This window comes from Stigmatopora nigra, chromosome 9 (genome assembly GCF_051989575.1).
Source record: "Stigmatopora nigra isolate UIUO_SnigA chromosome 9, RoL_Snig_1.1, whole genome shotgun sequence".
NCBI classification, from domain to species: Eukaryota; Metazoa; Chordata; class Actinopteri; order Syngnathiformes; family Syngnathidae; genus Stigmatopora; species Stigmatopora nigra.
Window position 1 is genome coordinate 10,838,813 of NC_135516.1, and position 16,366 is coordinate 10,855,178.

Here is a 16,366-nt window from a genome sequence, read left to right on the forward strand (position 1 = left end):
TAAAACTAAATGAATTGAATTAAAATGAATTTAAAAAGTGTGTCACTGACGCTGATGCTTGATTTTAGCAAACAGTTAAACTAAATGATAGCGAATAACTGGCTAGCTAGGTTGAGAATGTGAATCAAATCTATAGCGTTGACCTCAACGCGATTTGTCCCTTTTAGGTTTGACATTGGGGAGTAACGTGGAACCATTGGCTAAAGGCTTTACTTTATATTGAAACATTTTAAAATACAAGCACATATATTTCAAACTATAGGGAGACTGTCATTTGGCACGGGACATTTTTGGTGCAAATTAAAGCGTGTGACTAGCTAAAATAGGCCCATGGACATAAAAAGTCCAGTCTTTCATCCATTTGGCAGCATGCTTGGGATTTGTACAAAAAAAGGGAAAAAAACAGAAAAGCAAAAAGATCCAAAATAGAAATTGCACATGAATCCAGGCGTGTGTCAGCTGCAGATCATCACTAAGTGGGTAAGTGACGCTTCAGCACATCCTTAGCGTTGCCGGGCAACGTTTCTGGAAAGTTCACATCAAACTCCACCACAAGGTCTCCTCTCTGCTCCGGGTTTTTGGGGAATGGCAAACCCTGGCCCGTCACCGTCTTCCTCATGCCTGGCTTGACCACATCGGTGATCTTCATATTGCACGTGTTGCCGTCGATGGTGGACACAGTCACCGAGCATCCGCACAGTGACTGTGGAGAGAAAAAGAGAAAAAGTTTAGGCAGAGTTGTACTACTTGCTTGTAAGGGAAAATACCTTTCAGGTAGTTTCCTTTCCTTCTGAATGATCTGTACGTAATGTGGCTCATCAGCATTATCAAATAGCACCCGCACCTTTGTACGCCCACTGGAGGCCTCGACCGCGTCATGTATTTTATTTTTTACCATTCCTCCTACTCGCCACAAAGATCTCTCTCTATCTGTCTCTCTCTCCAAATGTGATTCATTGGGTGCAGTGGAAACTAATATTTAAATAGCATTTAATCACACTCCATGTTTCCCATGGTGACATTTTCTTGCGCATGATAATGATAGATAAAAGAATGGATATGTGGCAAAAGTCTTGACTAAAAATTGCATTTTTATAAATGGCATTCCTCAGATGTAATTTCATTTCTGTATAAAGTATAAAGATAAAGTTATACAAATTCAATATTTTTCCATCATGAATGAGGCATTATTGTTTGCATAATTTAGCCCTATAGGAAGATACTGACCTCTTATTGGTCTATTTTAGTCTACAGGTCAATAAAACGCCATCTGATTGGTCTATTTTCCAAACCCTAGTTAGTTAGACACAATCTATGATCAGAAAACAGTATTTGACTGTTTTCACATATAATGACTTTTTAAGTGAGATTTTGATATTTTGTATCAGTGTCATATTTCAGTATATTTGAATTTATGACTGATATTTGACATGTAAATTTTTAGATTGTTGCTGCTCTTTGTGATTGTGTTAGGTTTAAAAAAACAAGAGCATTTTGTCCTACAGTCCGTCAGTTTTAGCTCCTGAAAGTGAGTCTCACCTGCCGTAAGCTGACCCGGACCGGATAGACGATGTTGGAACCCTCCCGTCTAAAGTGTGGATGCGGTTTGTCCTTGATGACAAAAACAATGTCCGCCGGGATGGTGGAAGACGATTCGTCTCCCTCGCGGGGGAATGTGATCTTGGTGCCCTCCTTCCAACCTCGCTTGATCTCGATAGAAAGGATCTTGTCCTCCGTGCGCATGGTCCTCCCGTCCGGATTCAGACGCTTGCGGGAGATCTTCATCCGCTTGGTGCAGCCGTGGAAGACCTCCTCCAGGGAGACCCTGAGCTCGTGGACGATGGGCGGGTCCTGCTTGCGCCGTTGCTGCTGCCCACCTGGGCCGCAGTGCGCGTCCCGGGGGAATCCGTTCAGGTTGAAACTGGTGAAAGAGCCGAAGGGGTCGTTTCCGTCCACCTCCATGTCTTCGTCATCGCGCCCGTTCCCCGCCTTGCGCCCGAAGAACATCTCGAAGGGGTTGGAGCCACCGAAGAAAGTGGCAAAGGTGGCGTGGGGGTCTCCGTGGAAGGTGTATGTGAAGTTGTTGGCCTGGCCGTCGCCTGGTGGGCCACTTCCTCCCTTAAGACCTAAAGTAACGGACAAAACAAGCTTAAATTGAAATACTGTCAGAAAATACATCATGAGTCATATTATCAACATCTCTCCATTTGCATTTAATGTTGCATGGATATAATTGGATTTGGAATGTCACAGATGGATGATTAATTGAAATGTCGTTACCTTCTTCTCCATGCTGGTCATAAATGTCTCTTTTTTTGGGGTCGCTGAGGACCTCGTAAGCCTCTGCGATCTCCTTGAATTTCTCCTCGGCTGCCGCAGACTTGTTTTTATCCGGATGCCATTTCAAAGCCTGCTTTTTGTACGCTTTCTTAATATCCTCCTCAGTGGCTCCTTTACTGATGCCCAGCGTTTTATAATAATCTTTGCCCATTTTCCCCCGTTGCTCCTCCACAAGCTTTCACCGGTGTTGGGAAAAATGAGAGGATGAATGGTGGGAAAAAAAATGGAGCTTATTCCGATCGCAGGGTTCGACTTCACGCCAGACTAGCGTTCACCAAAATGGTGATTCATTATCCGTGTTGCCTGATTTGCTTGTACTGATATTCCTGTTGTTATTATTTATTCCTTGGTGGTTCGTGGTGAGGCTTTAAATAGATTGGCATCTCTCTCCCTCTGTAGCCTCCATGGTCAAGTTAGAGAGACGCTAATCAAGTACTTCCACTTCCGGGTTTAAGCGTAAAGCTGGAAAGACAATATAAATTGGTAACTTTTACATATTAAATGTATATAATGAACCAATAATAATCTAACTTACGTGATTGGTAACAGGTCAAAACGCATGCATGTTTATTTTCAAATGTTTCCTGTAAAAGTGCCAATTTTCCTAAGAAAAAAAGCATTCATGACCCATGAAGACCACAGTTTGTATCTGTAATCTTGAGTTAAATCCAGATTTATTTTGAAACACCAATTCCTGTTTCATGAACATTCATGAATGTAACACCCATCAATCAGTGTCAGTTGCACTTTGGAAATGACATAATTATTGTCTTACCAATAAGTCATTCTTAACTACAATACGAATTGAAAAATGCAATTGTAATCTTATTATAATAGTATTGCGATATTTTTAAGGGGGTTCAAGAATTACTCGAGGATGAGATTCCACTCCTATTGGGCCAGATGGCCACTGGCTCCATCTCTCGAGCACCCTCTTCTGCCTCGAAAAGATAGTGTGGTGCAGTGTCTTAGTGGTCCACTGTCTGATGATAGTGAGTCAGCACGTGGAAGAGGCTGCACTGCAGTGCAATTAATCACCAAATGGATCCGTTTCGAGGTTTATTTGTCAAACTGGACCGGAATCAGGATGGCTTTATTTCGTTATCCGAACTTCACAATGAAATGAGCAAGCATGGCATCTCAGTGGCAGACACTAAGGTGCAGGTAAGGAAAACTCTGTTTCAGCCTTTCGGGATGCAGACAGACATCAATCTCATCACTTTTGCGAAACGGCATCTTCTCATAGAATGTCATGGACTCCTACGACAACGACAACAACGGCCAATTGGATTATGATGAGTTCCTCAGTTACATGATGGACCGAGAGAAGAAATGGAAGATTTGCTTTGAGCAATTGGACAAGAACAAGAATGGTGAGTACTATACCCGAATGTCAATGGATGGGTGAGGGATCACTTTCAAACGTCAATTTCCATTCATTAGCCAATATGACTTTCTTTAAAAGAAAATTTCAGGCCATATTAAAATTAGAACAGGTTAAAAATAAGCCTACAATTTTGAGCATTATACCTCATCACAAAAACTTTCATAAAAACGACATAGTGCAAACTACTGTCAATTCCATAATGGTTGGAGCTCTTATCAGATATGCAGTTGTATCTACATTATTATCGTCATACATCAGTCATAAATATTCATGGTGATACGTTGCATACATTAATTACTTTACGTTTCTTTTCTGATCAGGGATGATTGACCAGGACGACATCATATGTTTGTTTAAGGAGTTAGGAGTGGTCGTTTCAAAGGCCCATGCCCATAAAGTTATACAAATGTAAGATTTATTTTGCCCGCCACACCACACTAAATAAGAGCGGAAACTCCCAAAAGTTGAAACTGGTGTCAATATGTCAAAGAATTTGAAAGATTTTTTTTCATTTTCTGAAATGTTACACAGAAATCCATCAGAACAGCATACCTTTGCAGTACAGTGATATTGTCCTAACAGGATGGATACGGACGGCTCCATGACGGTGGACTGGGATGAATTTTTGCAACATGTCATCCTCAAACCAGTGGACAACATCGGCGAACTGGTGTCGTCATGGAAACACAGTATGGTGAGAGTCCAAATATTTTATGACGACATTGAGAGGTGAGCTGGAGTCAAATAAATATTACGCTTGATACGCATTATTCTGCTTGTCGTCGGGCAGGTTTTCGATGTCGGGGAGAGCCGAGCTCTGGCCATCGAGTTTCCCGAGGAAAGTTCTGGCTTCAGCGCCTGGAGGAAATTTGTTCTCGGAGCCGGTTTAGCGGATGCCGTATCTCGGACGGTGACGGCTCCCATTGATCGCTTAAAAACCCAGCTGCAGGTCAGCACCATGGGGGATTTGTTTCATTTCACACAGTACAGATATTCACACTAGCACACTTGAAGTCTTTTATACGACAATACTGAACATATTCAACTTTGTGCCCTTTGTACATTTCTCTTATGAACTTTAAAAGGCTGGAAATTGCTAACGTCTCTTTGGCTAAAAGTTATGTGTTAGTATTGTTGACATATTTGGTAGCAAATTGGAAAATACCATTGTAATGCAGCAAAAACATGGATGTTATGTATTTGGTGTCAAAAACATTGATGTTTATGCTTATGTAGGAACTTGTAAAGGACATTTTTGACCATACTTTTTAAAAGCTAGCAATTGCTAGCTTGTGTCTGGCTATCCGTTTCGTGTTGGTGCTGTCAACACACAGCCTAGCAAATGTTAGTAAAGAAGATTAATGAATACATAAAAAAAGGTCAAGGTTATGTTGTAACAATTGTGTTTTCATTCCAGTTTTACGGCTCCAAGGCCTTTTCCCGAGGCTTTCATGAGCTTCGTGTTGGCGGCCTCCGTTCCATGTGGCAGGGCAACGTTGTCAACGTGCTGAAGGGGACGCCGCAGTCCACACTCCAATGTCTCATTTACGCTCAGGTGCTTCTGAAATGCACAACATGGGAACGTCTCTGTAATTAACATATTTTTTCTGGCCTCAGATGAAGGTGTCCATGCAGGGAAGAAGTCGGGAAAGCTTAAGTGTGCAGCAGCGCTTCGGCGTGGGTTGCGTGTCCGGTGCTGTGGCTCATGCTGTCTTCTACCCTCTGGAGGTACTTCACAAAGGCAAATCCTTACTAATGACTCAATATCATCCACAAAGAGATTTGGCAGAATTGCTACACCAAAGCTGGAATGGAGTATCTATGATCCCCAACAGGTTCTGAAGGTGCGTCTCAACTTGCAGCGGGTGGGCGCCTACCACGGCGTGGTGGCCTGCGCTCGCTCCATCTACCGACATGAGTCCTTGTCCTCGTTTTATCGAGGATTTAAGCCCAGCATCCTCTGCATGATCCCCTATGCCGGTGTGGAGTGTGCAGTCCATCAGGTGATTGAGCACTGAGTCTGGTATGATCGCAATCTGGTAACATTTACGGATGTTTTTTGTCACCACTAGTCGATTATGACCTGGGCCCAGAGTGATCCAACCTACAGCACAGAATCCGGGCTCTTCTTTTTTAGTTTTGTGGCATTTGCTTGCGGACAAATGAGCAGCTACCCTTTGGCAGTGATAAGAACGCAGCAACAAGCACAAGGTAGAGGCCTCCATCTTTAAAGGCGCTTTTACACTGCACAAGTTGCCTTGATTGGTTCTTTCAGGTTTATCACTTCCTGTTTTGCTTCCCAGCTGTCCGCTTTGGCTCCCACGCTGCATCATCAGGTCTCATGCAAGGACTTATCGGGATATATGAAAGGCATGGACTGAGGGGGTACTACAACGGAATGGGCGCTAGCTTTGTTCGGGCTGTTCCGTGTGCTCTTATGAACTTCACCTTATGCAGAATGTTTGGAAACATGTTATCCTCCACGGGCACATGAGGTTTGGCAGAAGTGTTGAATTTGTTTCCTGCAAAATCAACACCCAAAAAATTATGCAAATTTTGCCTTCTGTTAGCACAGATTCCAAGCAATAAAAAAGAGGATCATTCTCTTTGCTAAGATCAGTTACATTAGATTTGCTCGATATTGGAAATGCACCATAGAAAACATGATTGTTGTTAGATGTGTGTAATATAAATGTCCCACTTGTCTTTTGTATACTAGAGCCGTTCTTTCCATGTCATTAAGCCATCTATAAATGTGTATTTACAGTAATTTGCATAGTGTCTCAAATTGACTCTGTGTTGAGCTACCAAAACCAGATAACCACTCCATCACACAACATTTAGTAATTTTGGGGCGCTGAATCCAAATCTAACGTTTGCAAATCAATATTTAAATACTTTTCATGCAAGCTATCTCTCCCCATCCAAATAAATTGATTATCTTTCTATTTTTATGCCTATTTGGCCACATTTAAAATCATTTGTCATATGTCTTTCTTCAACAATTTCTAAATCCATTCTTCAACCATTTTTCTTTTTATCGGTTTTATCTTTTATATGTTTGCTATTTCACACATTTTATAGGCATGCTAACATGTTGCTAATCTGACCAATCAACAAACTCGCAGTGCGTCACGTGCTTATTGGTTATCGCGAGATGGCAGCGTTTTCTCGTAATGAGAGTCTCGTCATCTCCCGCGTATGCAATCCGCCATCTTGTCGCGCCGTGAAGGAGAAGAGACGCAGCTTGCTTCAGATATGGCGGACTACAGCAGCGTGGCTCCTCCGTCCGGCGGTGGCGGAATGAATGACGCTTTTAAAGATGCTCTGCAGCGAGCAAGACAGGTAAGAAAGACTCCAGAATTATATTTATTCACATAATGGCCGTTTTTTGCTTGGAATGCTAGTTTACACGATGCTCAATTCTCATTTCCCTCCCTCTTCTGTTGGCCTCGCCTCAAGCTATGCTAACATGAAATAACTTATGCTAACATGACGCCACACGGCGGTTACAAAAATGTGCATTGACCATTGCAAGAAAGGAAATTTTGTTCGCTTGCGTGTACGCAAATACGTCGTCAAAATGTGTGCTTTAAGTACGCGCTAAAGAATGTCAAAATGTGGCTAAATGGTTCATACGAAGCTTTCCTTTGTTGGACAAGACTTCCGGAGGCGACCGTAACAAAAAGGCCGCTGCTATCGTGCTACCGCGTTTAACTGGATTCTGCTTCAAAGATTGCGTAGAAATCGGGGGATTACATATTTTTTTTCTCTCGGCTGCGTTTCAGATAGCAGCCAAAATCGGCGGAGATGGTGTTGCGGCTCCTCCATCGGGAGACTTTGGCTACGGAGGTCAAAAAAGGCCCCTGGAGGACGCTGGTGGGTATTTTCCCATGCCTAACCTGAATATCGGTCAGTGGCTCCAATGGATTCCATGGCATTATAGTGATTGCTTGCCTTATGTATTAACCTAATTCACCATGCACGTTCTTTATTGTTATTACCATTTTCAACTTCTCCTTGTTGTCATTAATTCTAAAGTATACATTTTTTCCCCTCGGCATGGTCGGTTCGACTAACTTGGTTTCCAATGGTAACAAATTATTGTATACAACAGCCCTTTATAACAAAGTCGATATGCAAAACAAATGACACTTGACCAGAGTAAGGTACACAGTACTTATAAGTGAAGTCAACACATGAAAACAGTAAACCAGCATGTGTTCCGCTACCTTTGATTTTTATTCTAGCGCAACTCTGATAACCAAAACACAAAAGCATTGCGAACAGTCTCCATTCGCAAGTAAAAATGTCTGTCGGACTACCGATTAGTACAAAAATCTGGAATGATAAAAGTCAAATAATTCAGATTTACCCTTTGATCTGTTCCAAATCAAGAAGGTAATCTGAATTAATGTTTATTGTTGCCTGCTCCAACTGTTTCAGAGTAGATTTCTGTGTGTACCTCGCTTTAGGTTAATGACATTTAATGAGAAATATCACCCATAGCAGTAACTACGGCCACAGTCAATTAAGGGCTGTGATATTAAAAATCTAGATGCTTGCAATGAATTGTTGTAATACCACTTTTAAGTCACCCTTTTGAATAGGACAATTGTAATTTTTTTAAAACATTATTTTGTATGTAAAGGTAATTGTTACTAGATAAAAATGTTTTAACTACACAATCTTCATCTTCCAAAGTTTTCCACTGTGCTGTGATGTTCTAATACACAATTCATTTACATATGGATGCTCCTTAAATGTAGTCTTTGATGAGCAAAAACGACTAGAAAAAATAGCTGGGGTAATTGTAATAATGTTATTTTTGTAACGTCACCACAGACCAACCAGAGACAAAGAAAGTGGCAACCAATGATGGTGAGTGTTCCGTCCATGTGAATGTATTTTTCCCCCCATGTGGTCCCTCAATATTATTGCTTCTATTTCAGCTTTTGCCGCCATGGGAGCAATGGGTGGCCCCGCAAGGTGAGTACATTTAGCAGAGAGGAGTAATATAGTTTGCTCTAAAAGTGCTGTACACAAAACAAAATAATACCTTTCTCCCCACTCTCAGATCAGTATCAGAGGAATTCAAAGTTCCCGATGGAATGGTTGGATTCAGTAAGTCTGCTAGTTTTCAATGATATTTTTTTCGGCTGCGGGACCAATCAAAAACGTTTTGTCTAGTTATTGGAAGAGGGGGCGAACAAATCTCACGTTTGCAGCAGGATTCTGGATGCAAAATACAGATTGCCCCAGGTAAGTGTTGGTTCAGAGATGATTTTACGATTGCAAGCGGCGTCTAATTAAGCTTTTTTTTCTTTCTTGCAGACAGTGCAGGCATGGCTGATAGGTCAGTAACGTTGACGGGGGGACCGGAAGCAATCCAGTAAGTACTTGGACCCTCTAGCATCTTTTAAACTTTTTTAATAATCTGTGGTTATGGTCTTCTAACAGGACAGCCAAAAGGCTCCTGACAGAGATTGTCGAGAAGGGACGACCGTCCCCGGCGTTCCACCACAATGAAAGCCCAGGCATGACAGTACAGGAGATTATGGTCCCTGCCTCTAAAGCCGGCCTTGTCATTGGCAAGGGAGGGGAGACAATCAAGAGTCTTCAAGTGAGTATTTTTGCTTTGAGAACACACACCCACACCCATTGGTGTCCACTGCATGCTAATTTGTTGAATGTTGCCTTGCAGGAAAGAGCTGGAGTGAAAATGGTTATGATTCAAGATGGCCCCCAAAACACAGGCGCTGACAAACCTCTCCGTATTTCAGGAGAACCATTTAAAGTTCAGGTTGGTGCTAATCTCTTGTTTTCTGTCGTGATATATTTTATATTATATTACATCAAATGCATTATTGCTCTTGTTAGTGACTCATTGCTCTTTATGCACGAGTAGAGCCACTTGATTGGACATCCATCATTGACAGTGTTAATATAAAATGGTCTACCTGCAGCAAGCCAAAGACATGGTGATGGAGCTTATCAGAGACCAGGGTTTCCGAGAGCAGAGGGGAGAATACGGCTCCAGAATTGGAGGCGGCGGTGGTGGCGGGGCCGGTGGTGAGAGTTTAGATGTAAGTTTATTATTGTTTTTTTTCTCTGAGCGTAGGCATTTATGGCTTCACCATCTGCTCTCTTTTTTCCTTACAAGGTTCCAGTTCCTCGGTTCGCAGTCGGCATCGTCATCGGCAGGAACGGAGAGATGATTAAAAAGATCCAGAGTGACACGGGGGTCAGGATCCAGTTCAAACCAGGTCAACCACCACAACCATGTTTAAATAATACATTTTAGGAATATTGGTCAATGATGAAAAATCATGCACCACGCTGAAATCTGATGTATAACCCTAATCCTTTTTATCTGAGACTGCACTAAAATGGAGAAACGGGGGTAATTTTCTATCTACAAGTTCAGCTTCTAATCTTCTTGATCTCTCTTTTCAGATGACGGCAGTGCACCAGACAGAATAGCACAAATCATGGGCCCTCCTGAACAGGCCCAGCACGCGGCAGAGATCATCTCTGACTTGCTGAGGAGCGTGCAGGCCGGCGGACCTCCGGGCCACGGTGGTGGCAGGGGCCGGGGGCGCGGACAGGGCAATTGGAACATGGGGCCGCCTGGTGGCCTTCAGGAGTTTAGCTTCACAGTACCCACCATGAAGACCGGCCTCATTATTGGAAAAGGTAAGATGGATGACCCGAAAGTTTGATGAGAGAGGCACAGCATTTTGTTCTTTTGGCGCCATAGCAAACCGAGTATGAATTGTCCTCCAGGTGGCGAGACCATTAAAGGCATCAGCCAACAGTCAGGAGCCAGGATTGAGCTGCAGAGGAATCCTCCTCCCAACGCTGACCCCAATGTCAAGATGTTCACCGTTAGGGGCTCGCCCCAGCAAATCGACTATGCCAGGCAGCTGGTAGAGGAGAAGATTGGGGTGAGTCAGGTCTATTTAACCTGGGGTTTTCGTGAGCCTCAGTGGGCACACCCTTACATTTTTCCCCCCGGGTCCATCCTATCAGGGACCCGTTACGCCAATGGGTGGCCCACATGGCCCTCCTGGTCCACACGGAGGTCCGGGTCCACATGGTCCCCCAGGCCCACCAGGACCCCCTGGTGCTCCCATGGGTCCCTACAACCCTGGACCATACAACCAGGGACCCCCAGGGCCACAGTAAGTAACAGCCGTTTGTTTATGCATGTATCACCTTTGGAGTGTAACAATTTTCTAAAGTGTTCTTTTCTTTGATTAGTGGCCCCCCTGCACCTTACCAGCCTCAGGGGTGGGGCAATGGTTACCCCCACTGGCAACAGGGACAGCCTGACCCAAGTAAGGACCTGACACCTATAACCCATCCGCGCCCAGCGGCTATCTAAAAGGCTCGGTTTTCCTTTGCCGACCATAGGTTCAGACAAAGCAGCAGCAGATGCCAATGCCGCCGCGTGGGCGGCCTACTATGCCCAGTATGGCCAGCAACCCCAGGCGCCCATGACGCCCACGAGCGGAGCACCAAGTGCCACTCAATCAAATGGCCAAGGTAATGTTCAGTTGCACGGCATCAACTTGGGAATGACAGTTAGCCCACTGTCATCACGTCACTAGTCAGTAGAAGGATTTGACAGGAGAGAGACAGTTTCATCCCCCTCCCTCTATTTTATTTTTTTCATTTTTTATATTTAATAAGGTCAGGGACAGGGTAGCGTCCTCGGTCCTTTTTAGGTCGAGACCCCCGCTGCGGAGGAAAGCCCAGTCGGAATGATTGACGAATTACAAGTACCATTTTTTTTAACAGGTGACCCACAGGCTGCAGGTCAGAGTGGACAGGCAGATTACACCAAGGCCTGGGAGGATTATTACAAGAAAATGGGTATATGAACCTAGTAGCTTCAGTGTACACCTATTTTAACACTGCGTCAGTCTAAACAGCAACTAGGCTGTCAATACGCCTTTTTATTTTTTTTCACCACCACCTCGTCTGCATAGTCGTTCGTATTTCATGGCCTCAGTGGAGTGTAGATACATTTTTTTTGTGCACCTCCACTCAGTTGACCGCAAGCAGCCTGTGCTGTTTAGACTGCACTACACTCTGTCTCCTGGACTGAAACAACGTTTCATGCGCTGAGGAGTCTTTTGTTTCCCTGATGCATTTCTTTCTCATGCTATGATTGTGTCCTTGCTCTGTCGTTGTAATGTGTGGGATGCTGCTTGAATATTTCTGCGCCCGACAGCTTGCGATGGTGCCACAGACTAACAAAGATCGCATTTCTCTCTGTAGGTCAACAGAATCAACAACCTCAGGACTACACTAAAGCCTGGGAAGAATATTATAAGAAACAAGGTTAGTTTTTAATTATTATTATTTGTAATAGATTTGGACAAAATGGGCAGTTGTGTTGTTTACGTGGCACTCTCCAGTCGAGGTGTTGCTCACACAGCTTGCCAAGACAAAGGCAAAAGGATTCTGACCCCCACTCAGAGCCATGGGTGGTGGGTTCGTTCCCCTTCTTACAAATAGAACCTGTTTCTATGCTAGAAATGGCTCCAGGGTTTTCCAAATGTCCAAATGGCAATTTTCCTTTTGCCTTACATGTATATTTATTCCTAGTGCGATCTGCACTGCTTTGAAATGCAAATGCAATTTTAGCATACACAAATGTGCCGGACAGCCTGGACAGGTTTGTCCACATGCCAACCACAAGATGTTTGTTTTCAACCGTTTTACCAATGGTGTTTACTCATTTTTTATCATTAAAGCACTGTTTTAGCCCAGCAGGCATTGGGTGAAATGGCTCCTCATTTCGCCTCTCGTTCGTCTTTAGCATTGTTATCCCTATTAACGGAGTGTTCCGTCCCCCAGGTCAAGCGGCCCCTCAGGCGGCAGCTCCCGCAGCCGCGGCCGCCCCCACCACCCAACCGGGCGGCCAGCCCGACTACAGCGCCGCCTGGGCCGAGTATTACCGGCAGCAAGCGGCCTACTATGGCACGGGCAACCCTCAGCCCATGGGAGCGGCGCCGCAAGCCCCTCAGGTAGGCGCTTACTTTCCTTCTTTTGGATAACACTTGTGCATGGAACGGTCCAACGCGGCGGCTTCTTAACCCCCCTTGGCTCCCGCAGGTTTTACAGGGTCCCGGAACGAACGGCGGCGGCAGCAGCGGTCTAAACTGATAAAACTTTCCTTCCCACAGGTGGTCAGCAGTTAATTCCCGGTGTTAACATGCGCTGTATCTTCTATGTATTTTTCTTGCACAGGGCCAGTAATGTGAAGTGGACATAACGTATATGCTTCATTGTCGAACGCAAAATCCTTTGTTAAATGTTTGGATGCAGACGCCTTGAAGATCTTAAATTTCCTTGGTTTGAAAGTGTTTCACATAGATGGCAGATTACCTGGCAAGCACGTCCTCTCTTCTCCAGTTATATAGTTATGGTTCTTTTTCTTCTTTTTTTTCCTTGTAAATGTTTTGAATTTAGTGAGGCACCTCAACACATGGTCATTCCAGCCCTGTATCTACATTAAATGTGGTTAGAATTCATGTTTATCATTGAACTGTAGACATTACCATGTAAATCATCTCGGTTTTAAAAAGGAAAACAATGCTTATTGCCTGTTGTGTTTTTTGCAATAAAACAAACTGAAACCTCCTGTGTTGGTAAGTTGGGGGTCGCCTTAGCAAGAGGAAGAAGATGGTTGGGCGCTATGCTAGCTTAGCAACTAGTGGGCCAGCTGTGGGTTGACACAAAGCGATGCTCTCCTGTTTCTCTCCAACTGTCTACAAGACGCTTGTTGAATTGACCTTTCATGCTTTCTTGATGACTTGAGCCAGACGATTCCTGTGCGTTGTTGTTGAAAGTTGTCCAGCTAGTATGCATTGTTCTAATTGTTTTGCCTTGACGTGTAGACACTTCTTCCACAGGCAAGTGTAGAAATGCGGTAAGCAAGTTTTCATGTTTGGTTGTCTTTTTTTAACTGCCCCTTTCTGATTGAAAAGTAATGTTGCCTATTTTCATTAGTGTTCCCTTATACTTTTCTTCCAGGCCAGTCAGGTAAATTGTCTGATGCATTTTCCGTCCTGCCCATGTACTCTTAATATGTACACATGTTTTTTGAGATGACAAAAGTCCGATGCAAAAACTTATTCATTTTTTTTTTTTTTTTTTGCTTTGCCGCTGCTCTGCTAGTGACTTATCCGATACGAGCAATGAGCTCTGTAGCCTCGGGCAGGGGGGCGGCTAACGCAGTCCACGTCCAAGTTGAGCCCGCCTGTCCTGTAAGTACCCAAACTATTGAACTTATTGATGCTTTGTGAAGTATCGCTTATTGTCAAATTTTCCCCTCATTATGCTTTTGTCTTTGGGTAAGTATGAATTGTTGTTGAAGCCAGGCGTAGAGTCTTGACTGTCGAATGAATTCACTTTGTAGCACTTGTCGGACATTTTAGCGGCGTCGATTTGAATGTCGGTCCCTTTGCTCGGTTGTTGTTGTTGACTGTTCTCTCTAATTGCCCCCAATTACCTTCTTTTTAACGAATGGCCGTCAATCGAGATAATGTTCAGCGTAGCATGCTATTTAGCCGTCTCTCGTTTTTACAAATGTTCCGATGACTCGAGCATGTCTTAAGTCGTGAACCTGCCACATGAATCTTGATTGATTATTGAGCACTGTTTGAAAAGTTTTGACATGACTAGATCAGTGAAGGACAAATCATATTGACTGCAAAATATCCATCCATTTAGTACAATATATATCTGATCTTTGCAGTGTTCCCCCCCAACTCCCCCAGACCTTGCACCTTAGGTTCTGCTGCAGTAACTCAGGTAAGCAAAGCCTAAGGAAACTAAAATGAAATGCAGTGGAACCTCCAAAGAGGAACAATTTCCAGAACTGATTGGATACAATTGTAATATTTTGTGCGCTTGTGATGATATTTGTAGAACATGGAGCTCACATTACTGATTAGGTCTGCTCGGTTAGTACAATCTGATGTTCATGCAGGGTTTCCCCCAGAAAGCTGGCAAAGCCTTGTGGTAGAAACCCTTCCAGAGGCCTTTTGGAAAAATAAAATGTTAAATCTCGATGCCTTATTTAAAACAGACGGCCAATCGTGTTTTTTTTCTTCCCCTTCCCCTTGTAATGTGAATTAAGTCACCTGCAGACATCAGTTTAAACATCTGGGCTTACAAAATGGCAGTCTTGAAAAATAGAAATCAGTGGCTGAGCTTGTTTGTGTACTTAAAACGTTACGTTTCTTACCATATCTGTTGTTGTATAGTTCTTTTTTTGTTCTTTACATTCTCTTGTAGTAGGTCTAGCCTGGTGGCCCGCCAGGCTTTTAAAGCTCTGGGGGAAACACTCACGTGTGAAAGTGATAACACCATCTTTCGTTGTTTTACTTTCTTTTGAATATACCTTTATTCGTCGAGTTTCTTAACTTCCCTGGTTTGAGTTGAATTCGTTTATTTGAATGGTCGACACTTTATGGATAGCCCCCCCCCCCCCCCCCCCTAAACAAAAAATCTTTATTGATTTTGTTGACACCTTTGATGAACTTGATTCCCGACAGCAATTTGAACCCAACATTTAAATTTCTTCCTCAATTAGCAAGGGAACTCATCACATTTCCTTCCGCTTTGGAGGTTTCACTGCTTGTCAATTTGACACGTTTTCCATCCATGCCAACAAATGCTCACCCTGTCAATGAATTGATGCTGAACTGATAATTGACACGTATTGACTTTGCTGATTTGACTCGAAATACAAAGTGATGTTGAGGAAATTCTCTGTGCATATGACCACTGGCTTTGCTCATTTTTCTAAAAAAAAAAAAAATTGTCATGCATGTTACAGAAGGTCAGGGCTATTGTTTTTTTCCCCTAGAAACATGCTGACCAATGTTCTCTGGCGGTGTGTACTCTGCTCTCAAAGCACAGTGCTGACGTACTCATTGAAACGTCTTCACTTCTTGCTCACAGTGTTGGAGGACGCTGCAAGCTTAGGCGCTAGAATCAGAGCCTGTGGTAGTTTCTGCCGAGCGTAGGCCGGGCAAGAGCTCCAGTGCTTAAGGTAAAAAAAAAAATTATGAATAACACAGACAATCAAAAAGTAATGCCATTTTCTGTGTCAGCAAAAAGTGTAAGTTAGGCATGTTTTCTCTCGGTTTGACTGTTTTTATTAAACGCTGCTATAGTGATTTTTTTAATTTGTAGAGTCGTCTGAAGGTTGTTGTCCCGATATGATTTAAAGTCGTCATGGTTGTTGCAATGAATGCTTTAGAAAGTTGGATGAGGACAGGAACTGAACTTTGAATATGTTCTATTGTGTCATTGAAATGTCCCACTCAGGCTCTGCCTTAAGGGGGTGGGGGGTTGTTTAGTGGGAGGAAGCCTTCTAGAGAGAGGTAAATATGTCCTGTACTATATCTGCTCACTCCTACTGTCATGCTCATTATTAATAAAGGTGTCCGAAACATATTTGATGACTAACTGGCTCATAAGATAATATGGCGGGTGGGTGACCAAGTCTGGTCCTGTTTTCCATATCTCCCTACATCAAAAAACCTCAATCGAGTAATCTGGATCTGTATCCAGCTTCTGTACAGCTTACTAATGCGGTAATGTCGGTCATTTATC

General features: G+C 43.4%; 3 protein-coding genes across 4 annotated transcripts; 2 read left to right on the forward strand and 1 right to left on the reverse strand.

Moving 5' to 3' along the window:
- Positions 1-194: 194 nt before the first annotated feature.
- On the reverse strand, positions 195-2,794 carry dnajb4 (DnaJ heat shock protein family (Hsp40) member B4). Its single transcript, XM_077724624.1, has 3 exons — positions 2,281-2,794; positions 1,540-2,126; positions 195-703 (listed from the first exon to the last, which is right to left on the reverse strand). Exons 1-3 carry the CDS (start codon positions 2,489-2,491, stop codon positions 473-475), a joined length of 1,029 nt encoding a protein of 342 aa, XP_077580750.1. The 5' UTR covers positions 2,492-2,794; the 3' UTR covers positions 195-472.
- A 482-nt stretch (positions 2,795-3,276) lies between these two features.
- Positions 3,277-6,497, forward strand: slc25a24l (solute carrier family 25 member 24, like). Its single transcript, XM_077724498.1, has 10 exons — positions 3,277-3,504; positions 3,587-3,713; positions 4,048-4,135; positions 4,310-4,421; positions 4,518-4,676; positions 5,145-5,282; positions 5,345-5,455; positions 5,563-5,730; positions 5,800-5,938; positions 6,031-6,497. Exons 1-10 carry the CDS (start codon positions 3,382-3,384, stop codon positions 6,219-6,221), a joined length of 1,356 nt encoding a protein of 451 aa, XP_077580624.1. The 5' UTR covers positions 3,277-3,381; the 3' UTR covers positions 6,222-6,497.
- Positions 6,498-6,915: 418 nt separating this feature from the next.
- Positions 6,916-15,235, forward strand: fubp1 (far upstream element (FUSE) binding protein 1). 2 transcript variants are annotated; one of them, XM_077723947.1, is made up of 19 exons: positions 6,916-7,072; positions 7,516-7,639; positions 8,573-8,608; positions 8,680-8,716; positions 8,805-8,851; positions 8,918-8,989; positions 9,062-9,119; positions 9,188-9,350; positions 9,432-9,530; positions 9,694-9,813; positions 9,891-9,993; positions 10,184-10,423; positions 10,514-10,674; positions 10,760-10,911; positions 10,991-11,067; positions 11,144-11,275; positions 11,531-11,605; positions 12,014-12,076; positions 12,596-15,235. In XM_077723947.1, exons 1-19 carry the CDS (start codon positions 6,929-6,931, stop codon positions 12,793-12,795), a joined length of 2,103 nt encoding a protein of 700 aa, XP_077580073.1. In that variant the 5' UTR covers positions 6,916-6,928; the 3' UTR covers positions 12,796-15,235. The 2 variants fall into 2 exon arrangements, with proteins under 2 accessions (XP_077580073.1, XP_077580074.1); XM_077723948.1 differs by having other exon boundaries at positions 7,516-7,606.
- The last annotated feature ends 1,131 nt before the right edge of the window (positions 15,236-16,366 follow it).

What these genes read in the sequence shown, in the direction of transcription:
- fubp1 (XM_077723947.1), top strand. Translation starts at nt 6,929, where the DNA reads ATGCAATCCGCCATCTTGTCGCGCCGTGAAGGAGAAGAGACGCAGCTT. An exon ending in CATGCCTAACCTGAATATCG is followed by an intron (nt 7,640 to 8,572) that starts GTCAGTGGCTCC and finishes ACGTCACCACAG; the next exon opens with ACCAACCAGAGACAAAGAAA. An exon ending in CAGGATCCAGTTCAAACCAG is followed by an intron (nt 9,994 to 10,183) that starts GTCAACCACCAC and finishes CTCTCTTTTCAG; the next exon opens with ATGACGGCAGTGCACCAGAC.
- dnajb4 (XM_077724624.1), bottom strand. Translation starts at nt 2,491, where the DNA reads ATGGGCAAAGATTATTATAAAACGCTGGGCATCAGTAAAGGAGCCACT. An exon ending in TGACCAGCATGGAGAAGAAG is followed by an intron (nt 2,127 to 2,280) that starts GTAACGACATTT and finishes CCGTTACTTTAG; the next exon opens with GTCTTAAGGGAGGAAGTGGC. An exon ending in TCCGGGTCAGCTTACGGCAG is followed by an intron (nt 704 to 1,539) that starts GTGAGACTCACT and finishes TTCTCTCCACAG; the next exon opens with TCACTGTGCGGATGCTCGGT.
- slc25a24l (XM_077724498.1), top strand. Translation starts at nt 3,382, where the DNA reads ATGGATCCGTTTCGAGGTTTATTTGTCAAACTGGACCGGAATCAGGAT. An exon ending in TGGCAGACACTAAGGTGCAG is followed by an intron (nt 3,505 to 3,586) that starts GTAAGGAAAACT and finishes ATCTTCTCATAG; the next exon opens with AATGTCATGGACTCCTACGA. An exon ending in AATGTCTCATTTACGCTCAG is followed by an intron (nt 5,283 to 5,344) that starts GTGCTTCTGAAA and finishes TTCTGGCCTCAG; the next exon opens with ATGAAGGTGTCCATGCAGGG.